Raw genomic sequence first — 22553 nt, forward strand, 5'->3', positions numbered from 1 at the left:
CTCTCTCTTCCTCTCTGTAATTGTTGCTTTTGCTGCGCCTGCGCTCCGCGAGGTGAGGTGAGCGTAGCTGGCTGCTGACTTTTTGAGCTTGGCGACTTTTGGTTTCTGCTTCTGCTGGTTTGTTTTTGTTGTTGTTGTTATCAACTTAAGCTGCGCTTCGCTCCAACTTTCGCGGGAGTCAACGGATGGCGTGCAGCGGTATGTGCACAGTGGGGCGACGCTGGGTGGAGTATTTTAGGGTGTGAAATTCTGTGCAAACATAAATTTTGACAAAATGCACATTGGGCGACTATGAGTGGAATAAGATGCTTGGGTTTCACTGCATTTGGCCCACTGTGCATACTTGTTGTCTCTGTGCTAGCTTTTGGGCCAGTGTGGCGGAACTTTTGAGAAACCGAAAACTGGTTTTCGTGCTTGGGCCCATTGTAGACTCCAGGTCTCTCTGTCTGTTGGTTGCTGGTATTCTTGGTTTCTTTTTCACTCTGTCTCGTCTCGTCTCTCTCTTTGAGCTCTACTTGTTGTTGCCTGCGCTATTGCTGCGGCTTACCTTTGTTGCTGTTGGTTTTGCTGTTGCTTTTGCGCTTTTGACTTTGTAACACACTTTTTTGTGTGTTGATTTCGCCCGCCGCTGCTGCTGCTGCTGCGCTGCCACTATGTGACTTTTGATTTTAATGGTTTTTTTCTCAGGTTTTTTTTTCAATGATTTTTGTTGCTCTTTTTCCACAGTCCTCTCGCAGTGCATGCTCTTCTGCGTGTATATGAGTGTTTTTTTCCTAATTCGTGGGAATTTGGCAATTTTTGTGTTGGTTTTTGTTGTTAACGGTTCCCAAAAGCAGCAAAAAGGCCAGGTGTGTCGGTGTGGCCCTTACTTGAGAGAGAATCCCAAGACATTTCTTTGAATTTACTGTTATTTACCTGGAACAAAACCCAACATAACCTCACACTGCCTCCCATGCACCCCTCTCTAATTGGCTATAATCGTCTATTGAACCTATTAGCAGGGGCACGAGGTACGAAGCAGGGGCTAGGGAATCCAATAAAGCGCAGGGTCGTGTAAAATGCACAAATGGAAGTGCATACCACCCCCAATCCCACCCAACCAGCTACCTTAAGTGGTAATAGAGTGATTTCCCGCTAAACTGCACTCAAAGGAGGGGCAACGGCTACAGCTACGGCAACGGAAGCGGTGGAGCGGATGATGGGAGCAGAAGCAGGTGGGGCTCCACGCCCCAATTGAATGGCTTGACACGCGAGCGAATCGCCAGCGAAAAAAACCGCTGGCGCAGCGATGACGAAAATGTTAAGAAACCAACAACACGAATTACAAAAGCTACAACAACCAATGAAAAACTAACACAACAACGACAACGGCAACGCCGACGACAAACGGCAGAAAGTTGAATGACATAAAACATCAACTGACCTTCAACTCTGAGACTGAACCTTAGAAAAAAAATGAATAATTTTACACTCGCCAACAAACAGAGACAGCCAAACAACGCACACCACACGGAGAGAGATAGAGCGGGAGACGCATAGGTATGCAAATGTGAATGTAAGCGGCAACAGCAGCGGCGGCGGCGCATGCAACTTTACAGCTTTTACAGCGCTCTTTACGAGGCTGTCGGCGAGACGAGAGCGAGCGTGAGAGAGTGTGGAATGGGGGAGAGCGAAAACGGCAAAGCGCAGCGAGCCATAGCGAAAATTGCTGTTGCAACGAAATCCCTACACCACCCTCCACTCACCCAACACAGACTCACACAAACACTCCCATACAGATGAGCGCCCAATTATTCCTGATACCCATATGCACTAGAGATGGGCAAATGTACCGATGAATCACGAAACGAGGTGCACTTAGCACGTAGATCAGACAATGGAGATTAGTTGGATTATAGATGGCAGCCTATTATCTTAAATAAATTATTGAGTCTTGACATTTAACATGCGATGTTGGTTAGCACCCACTACAAAATAAAAAGATTGACCTAGATATCGGCACGGGTAACCGATGGATGCCCACAGTGGCCCATCTCTGAGAGAGCAGTGCCGAGCAGAGAGAGTGCACAATTGCATGTCTTTGGCGATGACGTAAATAGCGGCGCGGCCATACTTGCCGATACTTGCTCTTGCACTTGGCGGCGACTGTGACTGCGGCGCCAACTGAAACTGCAGCAGCGACAGCGACACCGAAAGGGAACTTTGTCAGGGGCCTGGAGAGCCTGCGCCTTGTCGGAGGAGAGCGCCAACTACCCGTGCAGCTAAAACCTTTACAAGAAGAGTAGGAGAGAGCAGAGCGGCGGCGGCCTATTTCTCGGTGCATGCTTATTTTTGGCGGTGGCAGAGCAGCGGCAGAGCAGTGCATTCACTCTCGTTTCGACGCTGTCGTTATTCTTCTTTTCCTTTTTTAAATAGTTTTTTTTTCGGTCTTGTTTTAGGGCGTTGTACAATTGAGCAATTGCAACGGATACATCATGTGATGACGAGGGGAAGAAGACAGTGGAAAAGGGAAAGCTTGCACTGCGGGAATGGAGGGAGGGGTTGTGTGTGAGGCTACAATGTAACCCATGCACGACATTTCCACCTGTGTAAATGGCATGTGTAGGTAGGTCAACTTTGACTATTAGATGGGATCGCAGATGAGGTCTGGTTGGCAGAGGATGGACGGGGAGGGGGAAATTTGTTATGGTATAGATCGATAAGACGTGTAGTTTCGGAATGTTCAAATTGGATTATGTATGGTTTAGTTTATGTTTAGAAGGAATTCATAGGATAAGAGAAACTCAAAAAAATTCTTCATTCATTACTGATATGAGGATACCCACAACGAAGCTTTAATTAATGAATGTGAGTATGTAATACGATATAAACTCTTAACCACAGCCACAGAAACAATCCCCAATCAAACCTCATCGACACGGGTCCTTCTGACGACGCCACCTCCTTCGTTTATTGACATTTTAAGCGGCAGACATTTCCTCATGTTTTATGCATGCTGCCAGACAATTCCCCGGACATTGAATTCCATTCCCTTACTAAACGTGTATTTTTCGATGAGGATAGGGTGCAAGCAGTTGACCTGACCCCACCGCCCCAAACCAAACGGGCAGCGGGGGCAACTGTTTAAAAGTTCAAAGCTTTCAACACTAGCACACACCACCCCGTCCCGCTGGCAGAGAAAACGCCCACATGGACGCCTTGGGGACCAGCATGACGCTGCATTCCTTGCTGCATCCTTGACCCAAACAATGCGCCAATTTGTGGGCCAATGCCTGGGGATGGGGGTGTCAGTGGCAATGGGAGAGTCAACTAGGGGATGGGCCGAGCCTAACGAAGTGAAAAGTTAAGTTGAATGCAAAGAAAAGCACTCCCGTTCTGTGGGACAGGGCCGGGGGTGCAGCGGGGCCTGGCAATGACCAAGTGGAAAGGTCTACCACCTGCCAGCCATCATGGCGACGCCTGAGGCAAGGACGTGGCCCCTCCAGTCTCAGTTTCAGTCTCGACAAGCCGTTAAATGGAATTGAAAATGTTGCAGAAAATCAATAAATTTCACTTGTGCCGCTGCACAAGACTGCCGCGAATTTCGTTTTCAACTTTTTGGCATGCCCTGTGTTAGCCAGGTTTACAGAAAAGTTTCTTAGCTATTTCAGTTTTTTTCCCCCCATGTTTTATGGCCTGCATTTTGTAGTCAGTTCCAGCCCCTGGCCAGACAAGAGCCTAAGAATGCCCCAGACATGGTTAAGGGAGTGCAAAACCCCCAATATGATGTCACGCTATTGAAGTCGAAGGGGAGGGAGAAAGCACAGGAGTGGCCCGACCATGGAAAATTCTGAATACTCTTTGGCCTAAAACCACTCTCGCCAACATGCATTGGTCTGTGATGGCCTCAGGTGCGTGATGGGAATAGAAACGGAACGAAAAGTTTGTTCAAAATAAATGTAGAATTTAAAGTTGAAGCCGGCCCCATGAGAACCAACAGCTGCAGGACGTGGACTATCCCCCAGAGTACTCTTAAAACGAGGAAAACAACTTGTAATGTCGACCGGAAGTGAGGTGAGAGTTGGCAGGGAATGCAGCGGAAACGAACATGGCGACCGGGCCTCCGCTGTCTATCATGGCTGTTTCCGTCTAGCAAATATTTAACATTTCAGTACGGTACGTACAGAGCTTAACCTTAAATAATAGCAAACTTTAATGAAGCTCCATATAAGCAGCAAAAATCATTAAATTATCTTATTCTTCTTTGGGCAAAACGAGTTTATGATATGATACTTGTCCCAATGACGTCAGAAATATACGAATGCCCAAGTCAATGAGCTTGCATAAATTATAAGAGTCTTAAAACTATGCAGAGCCTCGACAGATCAGATCGTCAACAAGCTCAAGCACAGCAGTGGTTGAAAGAATAGGCCGATGACAGCGGGGTCGGGGTCTCTAGTACCCAATGAAAATAAACATCTAAACATAAGACAAAAACAATGTTAAACAATTTCTAATCAGCCAGCGGCTTGTATGTGTAACCATGCCAACCGTTCTCAACCGGTCCTGTGGCGCAATGGATAACGCGTCTGACTACGGATCAGAAGATTCCAGGTTCGACTCCTGGCAGGATCGACGTTTTTTTGCATAATTTTTGTCTCTTCTTTTTAATCACAAACTATTGTCATTATCAATATTATCATTGAAGTAAAATTAAATCTTTCTTCTAGTGGTCCCGTAGAGATTCTTTTATTTAGAACGGTACAGTACAACAAAAAGAGATATGGCCGCCCCCGGGTGGACTCGAACCACCAACCTTTCGGTTAACAGCCGAACGCGCTAACCAATTGCGCCACGGAGGCCATGGAAATAGGTCAAAATTCAAGCTTTAAGATAGAAATTCTCTCCGGGCATTAACTACTTTCCAAAGAAAGGCAACTAGGGGATTTACCCAGTTCTTTTCAGATTTTTCTTTGTAGTTAGCTTTGTTCATAATTTACTAGAATTTTACGATGTTTCAGAGGCCTCCGTGGCGCAATTGGTTAGCGCGTTCGGCTGTTAACCGAAAGGTTGGTGGTTCGAGTCCACCCGGGGGCGTAACAACTTTTTTGTATTCTCTTTTCTCATTTTTCACACGATTAAAAAAACCAACAAATATAAAGGAGCTAATGAAATATATAGTGAGATTTGTATTTAGTTTTTCTAATTTTTCACAAGATTAAAAAAATCCTAGAACTATAACGCAGTTATATGTTAATTGGGAATTGAGTTTACTATTTGAAATAAACTACTTAAAATGTAAATAACAAGAAAGTCTTTTGTAAGATACAAAAAAATTATAGCCGCCCCCGGGTGGACTCGAACCACCAACCTTTCGGTTAACAGCCGAACGCGCTAACCAATTGCGCCACGGAGGCTATAGAAGCAGCGAAAAATTATACCTAGTTTCGGGGAAGAGATTACCCAAGAATTTGTACACTGATTCATCATATAAAACTGCAACCCCGATTAGATAACGAAGGGGCGTTGATCAGTTCTTCCTGTTTTTGCAAGATTCCAGAATTATACGCAACAGATTCTCTTTTAATCGCGATTTGCCGTGAAAGCGGCATGGGCCTCCGTGGCGCAATTGGTTAGCGCGTTCGGCTGTTAACCGAAAGGTTGGTGGTTCGAGTCCACCCGGGGGCGGCACAACTTTTTACCACTTATACTCTTTTTTATTTCCATACTTTTAATGAAGCTCTCTATAAAGAAACCGAAGGTGGGATCGGATCGCGTTCAAACTGATATCAATCCAAGGTCACATTCACGAAACCCGCAGAGCAGCTCGATGCATGCATGTTTTGCAACATCCTCTCTTTTACCACTCTTCTGACTGCGATTCCAGTTGCAGACTGGATCCAGTTTGTACAATAACACATTTGGCGCGCTGGGTCAGTCCGCTGTAAATTTATGCAGTGCAATGGACTGGACTGGAGGCGATCCAACTGCATTTATGTAAAGCGTTTCGTCACGATTCGCGCTGAAGGAGGAAATGGCAAATGAATTGGAATCAACAGAATCGGCAGATGGGATGATGAGTTGTGTTACAACCCCTGAAAATGCATGTGGAATGAGAAGGGGAACTTGTACATACATATGTATGTATACTTTTCACAGCTAGTTTTCTGAAATCTCACGTAACTGAGTCTACACCACGTCTCCCAATTAGAACCTCATACGGCATCACATCACAAAAGCAATAATAAATAACATCGTCTAATGGCAACTATAACAAGTATGGGTAAACCATATATATTATAAATGGGGGTTGCATACAGTGCCTGACGACATTGTAGGATAAGCCATAATCGATAGCGAACTTTTGAACACAAAAGCCGCATCAAATCAATTCGGTTTGCTTATAGATCCCTAGATCTATAACTTACTCAATGTCACAAACTGTTCCTCTTTCAGACTTAGTTCTACAACAGTTTTATGCTAATAACTAATACATTTTCATGACAAAAGGGTCAGCACTTTCGGATGAGCGGGTTATTGAATATTTGGCTAAAACTCGAATGCGAGGCAAAGAAACGAAGCGGGTGTAAATGCTCGGTTTTGGCGTTCTCTTCCATTTGCTATGTGTTTATACAATTATGACAAGCACAGTATGCCTTCATGCTTGCGAGTACATCAAAATATTGCAACGTTTTGTTTTAGCTCTTGCCACAAAAATCGCTTTGATTGCAGTGCATTAACCGCATTTTGCGCCATATAAACAAAATAGTCGCCATCTCATATAGGAAACCATATCTATACGAGTACTGCTAAATATTCTCCGTAAATGTGTGTGTGTGGTTTTATTTTTAAGGTTAAGTTCAGTCATTCGCCTCGTTTCGTTTTATTTGCATGACAAACAAATCGTTTTTAATATTTCGACGTCGTCCCGTTGCTGTCGGTGTGGTTCGGTTTGGTTCGGCCATTCAAATTTCCAAGTTATGCATACAATGATTTTTTTGTTGCATTTTCTAAACGTGCTTTTATTTGCATTTGCATTTGCCTGCTGGCCCTAGGCCCCAGACCCAGACGATTAGCCACGGACTGCGTCGCTTTGGCTCGCGACAGTGTTTTATTTCAATATGAAAATATGTATGAACTGGCATTTTCCACAGACGCGAGTATTGTTTCAGCTCCAGTCTTCGGTCAGGTCTATGGACTGCCTTCGTTAGGGGGTTTCAGACAATGCAGCGCCGTTGTAACTGCACTCGGATCAAATTCATGACACGATTGCCAAGGCCAACTGATAAGAAAGAGGAGGGCAAACTGAGCCAAAAGTTAAATGACCAACGAAAAAGATATTTCGCCCAACGTGGGGCTCGAACCCACGACCCTGAGATTAAGAGTCTCATGCTCTACCGACTGAGCTAGCCGGGCAATATAGCCAGGGTTGGCCAATAGATCTTGCTGAAATTCTAGGGGTGAAGATTCAGAAAATGATCGAACAGTTCAACATCTCTATTTTTGAATTTAAATTATATTTTTAAATACTTATATAGAATTTTGGACGATTGTAAAAGTATGGGAGGTATTAACATAATCCGTCCATACTGTAGACATAACTCTATTTATTTAAAAATATTTTAGGCAGTTCATTTTCTTACTTTTGATTTTCAATATAAAAATATTTTTGATCAGATTGTAAGGTATACTAAAAACAGCATGCACTCATCCATGTTTAATTATACTAATCTTTTCATAATTTTGATATTTTTTGATATGAATACACGACATTTTATACTGAAAAATTGCTCAATCAATTTTCATTACGTTTCTATAATATCTGGAATAGAAAAATAATAAAAAATACAACAAAAAATTAGATTTCGCCCAACGTGGGGCTCGAACCCACGACCCTGAGATTAAGAGTCTCATGCTCTACCGACTGAGCTAGCCGGGCAATATACCTGGCAACGGACCATATATCTTTCTGAAATTCGTGATAAGGATCTGGTCATAGATCATGACATTTTTGTTTATTACATTTTATTTTGTTAAAAATCCCAAAACAATTCGAGTCTTCTGTTTGAACTTTGGTTCTTCTGGTTATACTTTCCACACGGAGAATGTGTTCTAAATTCATATAAATCTTCTAACTATATCGCTTTGGACGACTGACTGAAGTTCGACTGAAAATCAATTCAAAGCCGATCCTACCAAAAATAAAAAGTATGGCCCATGAGGGGATCGAACCCGCGACCTTCGCGTTATTAGCACGACGCTCTAACCAACTGAGCTAATGGGCCTCTTGGCGCCATTTTTTATTCGTGATGATTTTCAAATAACGGCAAAGTTAATATACTTCAATTAAATCATATAAATTAAGCTATCTTGCAGCACTTCAAACAAAAATAAATACTTACAAAACTATACTCCAAAAAGTAACTCCTGGCCCATGGGGGGATCGAACCCGCGGCCTTCGCGTTATTAGCACGACGCTCTAACCAGCTGAGCTAATGGGCCTCATACCGCCATCTTGTTTGTAGGACTTCTTGAAATACCTATAAATCTAATCAATATATTTAACTAAGATATATTTAACTAACTATATCTCCCAAACAGTTATAGATTGTGAATAATCTATTCCATACACAAGTTTTAATAGAGGCAATGATTCCTTTAGTACCTGTAGGATCGTCTAGAAATATTCCTTATCGATCGGTTGAGATTTCGGTTGAATTCCTATCTTCGAGACCTTGATAACAGCCCGGCTAGCTCAGTCGGTAGAGCATGAGACTCTTAATCTCAGGGTCGTGGGTTCGAGCCCCACGTTGGGCGAAAAATCCCTTTTTTTGCCTATGTTTTTATGTTGGGTATTCATACATCAACTATATTTTACTGCATACGCTTGGTAAGCTCACGGCTCTTTGGCTGCGCTCTTGTTCCTATTTTAATCAAAGTTCTGTTGATTTTACTCTGGAAACCTACCCCAACATATTTGGCCTTGTCTGTGGCAGTACCAGACGCTGCCAGTGGCATACTGATTGAAAGTATGTGAGAGGGTGGACAACATAATGCGTGATGCGCCTACCCATGGGGTATGTGGAGACATGAACTGGGCAGCATGTGCGCAGCAACCGCCGACGACAACATAAACAATTTGTCTGCACAAATAAGCTTTGCCTTGGCTGTCTTTTTCTTACAATTTGTATGCACATAATGAATATTCTTGTGAAGGTTCCTTCAAATGCTCTTTCAACGAACAATTGTAACCCAAATGAACACGCATAACGCATAAAACGACTTTCATATGGACCAAATTGTAAGATTTCTACAAAAAATTATAGATTTTATTTAGCTTAAGAAGCAATATCATCGTGCGTATCAACATGCCCCACTGTCTGAATCGTAGGGCAACAGAAACCGTCTGCCAAGCTGATTATCTGCGCCACAGTCTGCGCGTTTCCCTCCCATGGTCCCACACGAGCCTTCATCAGCTTCTGCTCTAGCTCCAGCTTTGGTCTGTCTACCATCTCTCTCTCTCTGAGTATTTTGTTTTGTTTCCTTTCTCACATTGTTTCGTTTTAATATTTTATAGCAAATTACTTGGCCGACGGCAAGCGGCGGCGTCAGACAGAACAGGGTATGGTAGGGGGTTGCCATGACTGCCACCGCCACCCCCATTACCATTACCATTCCCATAGCCTTCGTTCGGATCCCCATTCCCTGAGCCCCCTGCATCCACTGCATTGAGGTAGGCGCGTAATTTTATACATCGTTTCCATTAGGAAGCAGAAAAAATGTGCTACAGCCAGACAATTGGGTCCGTCGTGCGGCCAAGAAAACAATTCTATCCGGGAAAGAGAGATACGCAGACACCAGTAGGGATGGCGACAATGATACCGAAAGGTATGGTAGGGCGTACGGGTAACCGTCCAGAGGTTGTCTAGAGTCTAGACGGGGCTAAAAATAAATCAATGTGCGACGCTGCCACGTGTACGGAGTTCTCTGGTTCACTGTTCGAGGTGCTTTAGGGGACCAACTTTGGGCTTCGGAAGCCAGCAGGCAACAAGCCCGGCTAGCTCAGTCGGTAGAGCATGAGACTCTTAATCTCAGGGTCGTGGGTTCGAGCCCCACGTTGGGCGCAAATTAAACTTTTTGTTCTTTTTTTTATATTTCCTGTTCTGTGCTAGTGATTTGCCCCTAACCTATATTTTCAGACCAAATTTGAGATACAGTTGAACTTCCATATGTCGAACCACTAAAGCACAAAGACTTGTGAAGACTTTGACTTACAGAGTTGGTAATATTGTGCTTCTTATCGCTGTTTTAGTTGGAAATATTGGAAATTAAAGTTACAGGCGTTCGAGCTATGGTAGTTCAACTGTATTTCGAAGTACTGTGTTTCAAAGTACAACAAAATATGCAGTCCTGAATACGTAATATTGTGCACGTCATTCTCCATTCTATAGCAAATTTCATTATCAAATGATACCGAATATTTTGCAGAAAGCGAGAAGATATGGTAAAAATCTCAAACGATCCTTACCTACTGAACTGGAGACAAATACTATGGACGGACAACAATATACAGCCCGGCTAGCTCAGTCGGTAGAGCATGAGACTCTTAATCTCAGGGTCGTGGGTTCGAGCCCCACGTTGGGCGACAATTTTTTTTTCGTCTTCCCTTTTTTTTTATTCCTTATACAACAACTATTTATTCTACGCAAGCTAGCTAACAAATGCTTAAGTATTACAAATGGCAGAATGTGTGCAACAGGCCCATTAGCTCAGCTGGTTAGAGCGTCGTGCTAATAACGCGAAGGCCGCGGGTTCGATCCCCCCATGGGCCAGGAGTTACTTTTTGGTTTTTTTTTTCAGTGTAATTTTGAATCATTAATTTTCTATATATGTAAGTTACTTTTATGATTTTGTTTGACGTCAAAGCACTTTGCTAGATCTTTTTAATGTGCGCATGTGCATTAAGTTTTATAAATATTTTACTTTTCCTTGTGGGACAAGGGTGAACTTTAAGAACAAAAAATATTATTCTGGCCCATGAGGGGATCGAACCCGCGACCTTCGCGTTATTAGCACGACGCTCTAACCAACTGAGCTAATGGGCCTCTTGACGCCATTTTGTATTCGGGATGTTTTTCAAAATACACAGAACATTTTTTATTTGAATCAATATCAATAGTTTATGATATCTTATCTAAGAAGAACAGTAACAAAAAAAACACCGGGCCAGGAAGATGTTCAGATCGAACCAGTGTGATGTAGACAATTTTCCAAAACACGTATATTTTGATGAGTACATCAGGATAAGCTAAGCAAATCCATTGAGAACATCAATGTACCAAAATATTGAAAAAAAGAGGATCAAACTCTGGCCCATGGGGGGATCGAACCCGCGGCCTTCGCGTTATTAGCACGACGCTCTAACCAGCTGAGCTAATGGGCCATGTGATCGTTGCGGTCAATTTGTCCGAATTGAGACTCTCGGAGCTAAGTGATTAGGAATGCACGTTCTAAGCAGCATACAATATAAGAAAAAATAAAATTTAAATTTATTAACTTACCAATAGGATGATTGGTATTGACTTCAATGTGTTGTCTGCCGTAGTTTTATTTTATTGCACGTTGAAGACGGAAATGGATCTCCCAACTTATGGGCATATCACTGCAAAGAATAGGAAAAATCTACTGTAATGAATAGGACAGAAATGAAACACACGAACAAGTACTAGAAGCAGCCAGAAAAGGCATCAATGAAACATGTTTTCCCATGCATACAGCATGAAAGGAAAACTAATAAAGAAAAAAAGAGAAAAGACCCAGAAGAAGGGAGAGAAAATGAGTGAAAAGCGAAGAATGCACGCCTCGTAGATACAAAAATGAAGTGATATGGGGGCCACGCGATGGTGGTGGAGAGCCGAGAGCCGACGCAATACGTTTTCTGTGGTGTAGGTTAGGGCAAAAAAAAGCTACCCCACGCACACACACCAGTGTACAGGGATACAGATACGTGCGGTAGGGGTGGACGGGGATGCATGTGCATACTCGTAACTTCAATAGGCCCGTCCCGTCCGACAACTTACAATTGTCGAAGAATGAGCGTAGAAACAGGCAGACGGGGCAAAAGAGCTGCCAGAGATGAAAGCAAAATGCTGAAGAATTGCAACGAAGCAGACTACGACCGGATGGGGATGAGGATGAGGAGGATGAGGAGGTGTGGTGGTGCTGTCATGGTGTGGTGGGGACAGACGCAGAGGAGAGGCAGTCATTCTGCCCGATGTCAGGGGCATGAAGTTGCAATGAAAATGAAATTGCAAGCGGCCCATAGACATAGACAGCCGGGATATTTATACATGTCTGTCGCTGGCTGTGTGCGCGTATCCGTGTATCTGTGTGTGGTGCACATTATATTTAGTTACTTGTGTCTGGTTCTACTGCATTCTATGCGGCAGTTTCTAGATATGTATCTGCGAGATACATTTCAGTCGGCTAGAGAGCCCAGCGAGAACTCTGCTGAACGAACACCCAACACAATTCTCTCTGCGCTATTTTCGCTTTCAACGGATGATGCGACTGACGGTACGGACGAAGTTGCAACCCAAAATGGAGGACGAAGATGTGTGCAGCATGTATTGTACAATAGTATGCTGTCCGACCAGTTTCCGATTGTTGCAGGTTAATGGGGCTCTGAAGAGGGGCCTGTTGCCAAGACTAGAATAAAGTTTTATAGATGCATTTACATATTTCTCTTCTCCTGCGTTTTCAACTCTCTTTTAACCCATCTCGAATAAAGCGGAAACCTATATTGTGGCTTATGTCAGTGTTATTCCCAGTATTTCTATATCTCTTCGATGACATCCCCAGTTGTACTTCTATATTTATAAATCTTACAGGGAAAAAGATTAAGGTCAATATTGTTATAAAGATATTGTGTTTTCTGTAAAGACTTTTTAGATTCGGATGTATAGCCCTACATACAATACCCTGGGGTCATTTCTATACTGAAATTCTGAAAGGAAATTAACCATTTTACGGGGCTTCTAAGTACAAAGTTCAATGAGTTTTTCCAGAATCGAGACTACCGACTTTAAAGCTATACCAAGTGTATGTATGATATGGTCTGTTTCTAGGCGCAATTCGAACCGAAAGGTAATTGTGTTGCGTTGTATGTGGCCTGAACGAAACCACGGTAAATCGTAAGCTTTGATGCTATAGCTGAGCAAAAAAATCACCACAATGCGCTTAAATGAATAAAACAAGGTATTAATCCCTAAAATACACTCAAAAATCTCTGAATCACGGTGCTAAAAAGATTCGTTTGTCTTGAGTTAATGCAGGGGATATACATACATATACGAGTAAAAATCTGTAGGGTAGTACCTAGAGAACCTCTAGACTCCTGCATTAACTACCAAAAGCTGGCTGAAGGGGGACGGGTGGGGTAGTACAAGTCGCTAAACGAGTTAACCGCGTCGCTGGCAGAGGCAGTGGCAGCGAAGCGACGCCTCTGTGGAGGCCTACAAACACACATAGGAAACGAGAAGAACGTGGGCAGAAAGAGAGCCAGCGAAGGAGAGAGAGAAACAGACGCCAAGCGACCAGCAAGACGGAGAGAATCACACAACCGGAGAGCTTACATATGTAGTGGTGTATGTAAATGGAGAAAACGACAGCTAAACAAACAGCAAGAACAACAAAACTACAACAAGTAGAATGAGAAGAAGAAGCACAAAAAGAACAACAACTTATTGCTGTTCGCTTTCAGCCGAAGCAGACGATGAAAACAAAAAAGTACGTAAAAAAACCGACGAAGAGACGAAGAGCGCCATAAAGTAGAAGAACAGCCAGCAGCCGAGATGGAACAGAAAAACAGACAGACAGTCGGTCGCATGGGAAGACAGTCGACTCCACTCCGCCAAAAAGAGGATGGATGGAATGCAACTTACCGAAAACGAAACACAAATATTATTTACATTTAACACTTTGTATTTTTGTTGTTTTACATAGAACTCGCACACACAGCCACAAAACAAACTTACAGGCGGCTTTATGGGATTCTTCCGATTGTTATTCTCACAAAGAGTTTAAGGCCTAGTAATCCCTAAGAGCACTTTCATATAAACACACACTTCTTTTAGTAAGAGCGGTTATTTTCGTGGGATTTCCGTTAATTTCTTGGCATTCGCCTTTGCCGCACACGTACAACGTTTGGATTTTGATCAGCTATTCCGAAACTGTATTCATATACATAAATTTTTTTAATGATAATATTTTTGTAGGTGATATATTTTGTTTTGCCAATTTAGGTTGTTATTATAGGATTAACCAACGGACTTTTCTGAATTCAGAAGAAAATTCGACACTATCTACCTTTCCGTTGCCGCGGCCCAAACATGTTTCATTCATGTTCGCGAGTTTGGGGGCGGCAAGGCCGATTCTTTCAAATACGCCCGCCTTCAAATGTTGCTGGGACCAAAAATGTTGTTCGGCAAGGCAAAAAACGGTATGGACCACAAGTAAAACCGTCACAAATATACAACGCATGCCATACTTAACATACCCCAATGCTAAATATACTTTGAAGGTTTAAAATTGGAGCTCTCAAGAGCGAGAGAGCTCATTTTTGCGTATCGAGTATGAGCGGTGGGGCTGCCGCTTGCTGTGGGGCCGTTCGGGCTTTGAGCAGAGGCAACTACTAACACTGCTTATGGAACTGCTAACTCGGTCGATAATATGGTTTCTCTTGAATCATAAAGCTGCTCGCACACATCTACAGCTTTTGTCATTCGGTTGCCAACGGGTCCTGTGGCGCAATGGATAACGCGTCTGACTACGGATCAGAAGATTCCAGGTTCGACTCCTGGCAGGATCGAAGTTTTTTTATTTTTATCAATTTTATTTTTTGTATAAACTTTTATTATTTATTAAGAATTTATCAATAAAATGCTTACGGTAGGAATTATTTTGCCGCTTAATATTTAACGGGTCCTGTGGCGCAATGGATAACGCGTCTGACTACGGATCAGAAGATTCCAGGTTCGACTCCTGGCAGGATCGCAAAAATATAATTTTTTTTATTTAAAAATGATATTTGTGAGTTAGAATATCAACATAACTATTCGTATATATGAACAATATTATATCAAATAATCAAACAAAATATCAACAAACAAAAAAATGTACTTTCGCCCAACGTGGGGCTCGAACCCACGACCCTGAGATTAAGAGTCTCATGCTCTACCGACTGAGCTAGCCGGGCATTTGAGCGTACTATGGCAAAGTTTATTTCTGACATTCTTTGGATGCTATGGCTTTCGGTGTATCTTGCCATTGATTTTGTATTGACTCGATACTTTGTTCTTGTAGAACTACCGAATTTAGACGGTTGTGAGATTCTATTATTACAACGATATGTAGGTTCATTTACAAAGCTATATTAATGAAAAGCTCATATTCGAAAGCTTCAGAATCTTGGCAACCATTGGGCACAAAGCAGTCATGCGGTCCTGTGGCGCAATGGATAACGCGTCTGACTACGGATCAGAAGATTCCAGGTTCGACTCCTGGCAGGATCGAATTTTTTTTAATTTTCGTGAATATATTTAAATTTTTTATCGAGATATGGCGCTATTGGGTGTTTGCTTGCAGTAGTAAGTGTTGAATGTACAAGCGAACGATCGTCAAGAGCGTGCAGCAGGGCAAGAACAACTAGGTATTGTGTGTGACTGCTTCTCCATTAGCTTGGTACGCAAGCGAAAGAAACACCTTTTTTTTAACTTTCAGTGAATGGAACATGCTTAGGTTTCACTCGTTGTTGCACTAACACCTTACACCCCCATGGACGTGTCATTCATACGTGTTTGAGTGACTCTTTGACTTTTTTGCATCAAGGAAACACCAGAGGGGTGGAGCGTGGAACGACGCGACGGACATGATGGGATTTGGATTTCAGATTCAATGACAAAATACAGCTGCAGCTGCGGTGGCGGTGGCTCAGCGCAAATCAAATGGTGTCGTGTGGAGAGCGTGTGGATTATGTGGCGCTTTATGTTAAACAGCTGAAAGTTTCCACCCACCAACCAGGAGGGGTGAGGGGGCTTTGCAGCGGCTTAATGGGACGCCAAGGACATTTAAGGTGAGATTTAAACGACACTCTTTGCTTTTGTGCGTGTGACTGTTGTAAATGACTTTGAACAAACGAAAATATACATAGCGAGAAAAGGTTTTCAACGCATTTTGCAGACTTACGCTAAGAATTTCTCCTAACAAAAAATTGTAATCTTTTGAAAAAAATTCGATCCTGCCAGGAGTCGAACCTGGAATCTTCTGATCCGTAGTCAGACGCGTTATCCATTGCGCCACAGGACCGTTGAGTCACGCCGATACTAAGCTTTAATTAACTGCACAGTATTATCTTTTTGGAGAACGGTGAGCGGGGTCTATTGACCACTTAATAAACAAAATAGCATGTGTATAAATAAAACGAAAAAAAAACCAGTATAAACTCAAGAGTACGAGTATGAAAAGGTGAGAAAGACAGACAGATAGATAGATCGATCGAGAGAGAGGGAGAGATTATAATATGACTCGAAAGACCATCAATCGATATACAATCCCCAACGATGAGATTACTAAAGAATGAAGAAACAATAACAAGTCCAAAGACAAACAAATTCCCGTGGCGATAACACACAAAACTCTGATAGTAGCAACGTTTTCTATAAATTGTGTTCTGTATACGATTCTGGAGACCCGTTGTACAGGTCGGAGGAGTTCCCATCTAATCATGCCTCAACAAAGTAAGCCACACACGCTGACTGGCCCCCAGCAAAAACTAAATTCAAATCACTCGGAGCGCCAATTCATGCAAACATTTAGTCGAGTCATCGAGGCTAGACAAAAAAGTTAGCATTTCAAACATTATATAGCGTTTTTAGATACCCTTATCATGGGAAGGATGTATTGGCTTCGATGTCTGCCACTGTTTGGGAGAATTCGCATTGCTGATAAGCGAAAATGTTAGAGCATCTACGCCGTGGCCTACACCAATTCATATTCTTACTATCAGCAATGCTTTGGCGATCGTTTCGTTAAAAGCCCCTCCGAGAGATTGCGGGCAAATAGTCGCTCACTGCAGTTGCGGCTTTCAACATGTCCACTGAGCTACTTTTTCTGATCGCTACTGTGGCGATCGTGTTTTACGTGTGGCACAAGCGGCGCCACAGCTTTTGGAAGCGCCATGGGGTGAAGGAAATAGGGCCACTGCCCATATTGGGTGATACGGTGGGGTTCCTTACCGGACGGTTGCCGTTCTTCGACCAGATCAGGAAGTTCCACGAGGCTCCCGGCCTGGAGAACGAGCCGATCATCGGTGTGTACTTGGCCTATCGGCCAGCCCTGGTCATACGCGATCTGGACCTGGTCAAGACGGTGATGATCAAGAAATTCAGCTACTTCACCAATCGAAAGCTGCAAACGGATCCGCATGACGATGCCCTGGGCTACAACAATCTGTTCTTCGTGCGCAGCCCGGAGTGGAAGGAGCTGCGCAACAAGATCTCCCCTGTTTTCACCACTGGCAAGATCAAGCAGATGTATCCATTGATGGTGAAGGTAAGCACAAGAAGAATCTATAGGTCTATCGATTCAGGAATAACAATATTTCTTCTTTGCCATCCGCAGATCGGCAAAAATCTAGAGGCGAATGTTGGCCGTGAACCGAAGGATTCGATAGTTACGATCAAGAGTCTGTGTGCCCGCTTCACCACCGATCTGATTGCGACCATAGCCTTCGGCCTGGATGCTAATGCCCTGCAGGATCCCAAGAGTGAATTTTTCCGCCACAACCAGGCCATCTTTGCCCCGTCCGTGAGTCGGGCCATTGACTTTGCGATCATATTCATGCTGCCGGCTCTGACCACTCTGGCCAAGGTAAAGGTCTTCTCGAAGAGCGCCTCCCAGTTTATCCGGAGCAGCATCAACTATGTTATGGCGGAAAGAGAAAGGTCCGGACTGCGTCGCAACGATCTCGTTGATGTCCTGCTGGCCCTAAAACGGGAGGCGGCCGCCAGTCCGGACAAGAACAATAAGGCCAAGAACATGGACTATTTGGTGGCCCAGGCGGCTGTCTTCCAGACGGCCGGCTACGAGACCAGCTCCTCCACCATGACGCTGGCCCTCTACGAGGTGGCCAAAAACGAAGAGATTCAGAATCGCTTGCGTCAGGAGATCGAGGAATACTTCGGCGACGACGATCACATCAGCTACGAACGCATCCAGGAGATGCCCTACCTTTCCAAGGTGGTCAACGAGACCCTGCGCCTGTACCCCATCGTGGGATATGCCGAGCGCGAATGCGCCCAGCCCTCACAGGGCGAACGCTTCACTCTGGCTCCACACCACGACATGGAGCTGCCCGATGGAACACCCGTCTATGTGTCGGCCGTGGCCATACAACGCGACCCCAAGTACTGGCCCGAACCGGAGAAATTCGATCCGGAACGCTTCGATGCCTCCAACAGGGACAAACTGAACATGGATGCCTACATGCCCTTCGGTGTGGGACCCCGTAACTGTATTGGTATGCGCCTGGGTCTCCTGCAATCGAAACTCGGTCTCGTCCATCTACTGCGCAATCATCGCGTCCTGTGGTGCGATAAGACCGTGAAGACGATCGAATTTGCTCCCTTTTGTGGTGTTCTTGCCTCCAAGGATGAGATCTATCTGAGAGTGGAGAGGGTTTCTTCGTAGGTTCTGTGCTTTTGTTGTTATCTACAGAGTAGATCCGTTCCTATGTAAATATTGTTGCAAGTTTATAAATTGTTTTTCACGTATGCCCTCAGTCTCTATTCAAGTCAGAGCTTGGAGCGAAGGCCCTCAAATGTCAGAATGATTGCTATATGGCTCTCAAGTCATTTATTAGTTGTTCTATAACCTGTTTTATAGAGTGGGATTAGAATGGGATTAGGTAAATTACATTAATTATCTCCAAGTCCCACCCCCCCCATATTGGAGAGGGAGGTGACGCTTTGACAAGGCTATTGCTTGCATAACCGCTTAACCTTGGTCATATATAGATGTGTATATGTACGTCCCCTTATCCCTGGAACCAATACCACTTCTCATCTACTGTCAAGGACACCCCGTGGACAATTATCCTTCAAGGAAAATGTCATAATGGCTTGCCACAGCAGCTTGCTTGGTGGCAAGTTGCAACATAAAAACTTTTGCTTACTCGACGGATAAAAAGCTGCCACAACACAACACAGCTGTCGGATCCTTTTTGTAAGGACCATGTCGTGACTGGCTGTTGCTGTTGCCTTTGTGGCTGGTTGCACTCACACAGGCACTCATACCCATACCCATACCCATACCCATACCCATACTCGTCTCGCACTCATTCAGAATGAAAGCACTTAACGCACTTAATGCAATTGTCAATTTACTCTCGCCACGAGAGTTGACTTCCAGGGGAATCTGGGCAGAGGAGTCGGTCGCCTAATGAGCGGGTCCCATGGATTATTCACGTAATGGCCTTCAAGGGGTTGGCTAATTATAGATGAGTCCGGCCAATAGGGTTGTATTATCTGTCTGTCTGTCTGTCTCTTGATATACAATCAGTGCTGTGCTTGAATAATGAATGGTTTGGTTTCTTATTATTACTGAGGGTTTGTCTGTCTAAGCCTGGGATAGATTCAAGTTTGGAGTAGCTACAGGTGTATTTAGGTTACATATTCAGAAGGTAGTCATTAAAGAGACTTCTCTATGAATAATTGGCATAGTAAGGTTCTAAAGGGACATCTTTTATAGAGATTATAGAGATATCTTTCCAGTAGATAGACCAGATTTTGTTGTTGTTAAGAATTAAATGCATTCTATTTAGAGAACCAGGATCGTACTCCTACTAAAAGCTTATGAAAAACATACATTCAGTTAATGCGATTAAAGATTAGCTTGTAAAGATGGAATATTTAACGAATGCAAGAGTAATCCTATCCTACGCAAATTACCTCTGCTAATCCTGCTTTAGGAACTTTTAGCTCTATTTTCTGGGCCATTTCTTAACATTTCCTTGTCCCTAAACACGTTCCGCATGCACATAAGACATCGAAAAATTCACGTGCAACGCAACGTGAAATAAAATGACATCAAATTTAATGATAAACTACGGTTAAGCCAATTTACAGTTGAGTTGTTCTAAGGGTGCCACTGTTACTGTTACTGTCTCTCTTGCTGCAACTGCAACTGCCACTGCCAGGGGCACTGGGAAATGCGTGGCACGCAACAACTGGAATGACTTTGCACTGACCTTCGTGTCGGATTTGCAAGCGGGCCCCTACCCCCCACCCTCACCTAACCCCAATGGGGTATCGAAAAATCGCGTGCCAGTCTTTTATATTGCGTAACTTTTGCTACCTTTCGAGGGAGTGGCTTTGTCTTCCGATTGAATTGCAGCATTGCCACTGCCACTGCCACACCGAACCGAATCGAACAAGGAAAGCCACTCAAAACGACGAGGGGGGGCAGATCCACCTGTAGTCGTCCCCGCCAGATGCCTGATGGCAGCAGACCATTAGTTTTAATTAGCTAGTGGCACCCATGAAATGTCTTTCTGCTAGATTACGCTCGGATGTGATGCTCGGCTCCCAGCATCATAAACGAACTGAAGCTCAGATAAAGCTTTGCCTTGAGCCAGAAATTGCATGCAAATCGACATAAAATTAATAAACTCGCAAATTGCATGGCTCCCCCTAGTCCTTCTTACTGGTCTTCTAATTAGCTGGAAACTTTTTACCCCACGATAGTAGAACCCTGTGACAGCGAAGAGTACGAGTATATCGGGAAATTTGTTAATTAAGACGGAAGAAACGGGCTGCCTGGGTCACCCTGTCACTGTCTTTAGCTTTGATGACGGACATTTGGGGAAAGGAAAGGAAAGCGAACAAAAGGAACGACCACGACCACAACCCAAGGAGAAGGATACAATCTTAATGAAGCATTTGCAGTCGGTTGCAGTGATTTCTAGGGCATAAACGAGGGACCAAGAAAGGAGTTAACCAAACAGGGGCTTTAACGAAAGGAGGATCTTAAAAAGAAGGCGTTGAATACGAAGGCAAGTCACCATTCAGGCTCTAATTAGGCTGATTATTAAAACTCCTAGGTGAAGAACTTGATTTTCAGTCAAGCCGCAGCTTAAGAACATTTCAATCTCACACACAGACTAACACTAACCATGTCTCAATTATTTCAGCCTTGTCCAATCTCCCACGAATGACATTCAACAGAAGGACTCTGAAAGTGAGCAAGTTGAGGGTCCTAAGATGTATTTCTACGCCATAAAACAAAGCTAAGCGTTTGACGACCTTCGTTTTACGTGCTGCGAAAATGTTCAACAGCTGAAAGCCAAGAACATCCCACCAGTCCCTATCCCTCCGGCAAACGCATAAATTAAGTTAAGGAAGGAGCTGCAGGAGCCTTAGTCCGCTGGGGACGTTCGTTGCATTTATCCTGCTTGACTTTCTGTTGTCAGTGGGGGAGGGAGTGGTGTGTCCTTTGCAGCATCAAGCATCCAATTTAATTGCAATTTTTCCGTTTCCCTGCAACCAAGCAAAGACAAATAACCAAAGCTAATAGATCATGTCATCTTGTCAACAAGTTTCACCATTTAATTGTGCACATTCAACAAAGGGCAACCGAGAACAGCTCAATTTGCTCAACAAAGTGGAGAATGTTTGGGAAATTGCCTCACTTGTGGGTTCTTTTATATAGAAAGATAAAAATTCCATAAGCTGTTTTATTTATAGATTTATTTTCATAACATAAATATTCATGTTACCAACGCGGAAATACCTATTTATGTGGAAAGTTACATAAATACTCGTTTTTCTTATTCATAGAACTTTTTTATATCATTAGAAGAGAACCGATCTTCACCGCTCTCTCCCATAAATGAGCACTTTGCGGATGGTGAGGCAAGTGCCCGGCTAGCTCAGTCGGTAGAGCATGAGACTCTTAATCTCAGGGTCGTGGGTTCGAGCCCCACGTTGGGCGAAATCAAACTTTTTGGTCTTTTGTTTTGAGTTTGAATAAATTTGGAAAATATTCAGGAAGTTTTCTTAAATATTTTTTGAAATAAATATATTTAAATATTCGAAAACGTATTCAAATTGACAAATAATTTAAGCAAAAAAATTTAAAAAAAAGATACTCTTGCGATCCTGCCAGGAGTCGAACCTGGAATCTTCTGATCCGTAGTCAGACGCGTTATCCATTGCGCCACAGGACCCGCTGCTTTTGGGGCGTCTAAATACTGGCTTGCGTTTTTGAGAATATATGGAAAGGGCTTGGGGTTAATTTTAACCTTATGGGTATATGAAATTATTATAAATGGGACTTGTTGGTACTTTATTTTCGAAAGAAACAAACTCTGATTCTCTGAGAAGGAGCCTAAAACTTTATATTTATGCATTCAAATATCCATCTATCAACAGACCTATCGAAAAGAATACAAATTTAACAATCAAAGGTTTTGTATAGTGGGTGAATAAGATTTGGTGTCATAGAAAATAAAAAATTGT

General features: G+C 43.3%; 2 protein-coding genes and 22 non-coding genes across 24 annotated transcripts in view; 12 read left to right on the forward strand and 12 right to left on the reverse strand.

Annotated features, from left to right (window-relative positions):
• LOC6603154 (ecdysone receptor) overlaps positions 1 to 14220 on the reverse strand; it is an 81727-nt gene extending 67507 nt beyond the window's left edge. The window contains exons 1-2 of the mRNA XM_026986174.1: positions 14016 to 14220; positions 11541 to 11641 (exon numbers count right to left, since the gene is read on the reverse strand). The gene's annotated coding sequence lies outside the window, so the exon portion shown is untranslated. The remainder of the gene's footprint in view (positions 1 to 11540; positions 11642 to 14015) is intronic.
• Trnar-acg lies at positions 4542 to 4614 on the forward strand. Its single transcript has one exon. It is a non-coding gene; the product is annotated as a tRNA-Arg (tRNA).
• On the reverse strand, positions 4768 to 4841 carry Trnan-guu. The gene has a single exon. It is a non-coding gene; the product is annotated as a tRNA-Asn (tRNA).
• On the forward strand, positions 5003 to 5076 carry Trnan-guu. Its single transcript has one exon. It is a non-coding gene; the product is annotated as a tRNA-Asn (tRNA).
• On the reverse strand, positions 5323 to 5396 carry Trnan-guu. Its single transcript has one exon. It is a non-coding gene; the product is annotated as a tRNA-Asn (tRNA).
• Trnan-guu lies at positions 5594 to 5667 on the forward strand. The gene has a single exon. It is a non-coding gene; the product is annotated as a tRNA-Asn (tRNA).
• Positions 7323 to 7395, reverse strand: Trnak-cuu. Its single transcript has one exon. It is a non-coding gene; the product is annotated as a tRNA-Lys (tRNA).
• On the reverse strand, positions 7846 to 7918 carry Trnak-cuu. The gene has a single exon. It is a non-coding gene; the product is annotated as a tRNA-Lys (tRNA).
• On the reverse strand, positions 8191 to 8264 carry Trnai-aau. The gene has a single exon. It is a non-coding gene; the product is annotated as a tRNA-Ile (tRNA).
• On the reverse strand, positions 8408 to 8481 carry Trnai-aau. The gene has a single exon. It is a non-coding gene; the product is annotated as a tRNA-Ile (tRNA).
• On the forward strand, positions 8724 to 8796 carry Trnak-cuu. The gene has a single exon. It is a non-coding gene; the product is annotated as a tRNA-Lys (tRNA).
• Trnak-cuu lies at positions 10031 to 10103 on the forward strand. Its single transcript has one exon. It is a non-coding gene; the product is annotated as a tRNA-Lys (tRNA).
• Trnak-cuu lies at positions 10552 to 10624 on the forward strand. Its single transcript has one exon. It is a non-coding gene; the product is annotated as a tRNA-Lys (tRNA).
• On the forward strand, positions 10738 to 10811 carry Trnai-aau. The gene has a single exon. It is a non-coding gene; the product is annotated as a tRNA-Ile (tRNA).
• Trnai-aau lies at positions 11011 to 11084 on the reverse strand. Its single transcript has one exon. It is a non-coding gene; the product is annotated as a tRNA-Ile (tRNA).
• On the reverse strand, positions 11349 to 11422 carry Trnai-aau. The gene has a single exon. It is a non-coding gene; the product is annotated as a tRNA-Ile (tRNA).
• Positions 14221 to 14775: 555 nt separating the features above from the next.
• Trnar-acg lies at positions 14776 to 14848 on the forward strand. The gene has a single exon. It is a non-coding gene; the product is annotated as a tRNA-Arg (tRNA).
• Positions 14849 to 14960: 112 nt separating this feature from the next.
• Positions 14961 to 15033, forward strand: Trnar-acg. Its single transcript has one exon. It is a non-coding gene; the product is annotated as a tRNA-Arg (tRNA).
• A 129-nt stretch (positions 15034 to 15162) lies between these two features.
• On the reverse strand, positions 15163 to 15235 carry Trnak-cuu. Its single transcript has one exon. It is a non-coding gene; the product is annotated as a tRNA-Lys (tRNA).
• Positions 15236 to 15478: 243 nt separating this feature from the next.
• Trnar-acg lies at positions 15479 to 15551 on the forward strand. Its single transcript has one exon. It is a non-coding gene; the product is annotated as a tRNA-Arg (tRNA).
• Positions 15552 to 16271: 720 nt separating this feature from the next.
• Trnar-acg lies at positions 16272 to 16344 on the reverse strand. Its single transcript has one exon. It is a non-coding gene; the product is annotated as a tRNA-Arg (tRNA).
• A 771-nt stretch (positions 16345 to 17115) lies between these two features.
• On the forward strand, positions 17116 to 18809 carry LOC6603173 (probable cytochrome P450 6w1). Its single transcript, XM_002028130.2, has 2 exons — positions 17116 to 17589; positions 17659 to 18809. The coding sequence occupies exons 1-2, from the start codon at positions 17128 to 17130 to the stop codon at positions 18724 to 18726; spliced, it is 1530 nt and encodes a 509-aa protein (XP_002028166.1). The 5' UTR covers positions 17116 to 17127; the 3' UTR covers positions 18727 to 18809.
• Positions 18810 to 21953: 3144 nt separating this feature from the next.
• Positions 21954 to 22026, forward strand: Trnak-cuu. Its single transcript has one exon. It is a non-coding gene; the product is annotated as a tRNA-Lys (tRNA).
• Positions 22027 to 22188: 162 nt separating this feature from the next.
• Positions 22189 to 22261, reverse strand: Trnar-acg. The gene has a single exon. It is a non-coding gene; the product is annotated as a tRNA-Arg (tRNA).
• Between the last annotated feature and the right edge of the window lie 292 nt (positions 22262 to 22553).

This window comes from Drosophila persimilis, unplaced genomic scaffold (genome assembly GCF_003286085.1).
Source record: "Drosophila persimilis strain 14011-0111.01,24,50 unplaced genomic scaffold, DperRS2 tig00000002-arrow-pilon, whole genome shotgun sequence".
Taxonomy (NCBI): Eukaryota; Metazoa; Arthropoda; class Insecta; order Diptera; family Drosophilidae; genus Drosophila; species Drosophila persimilis.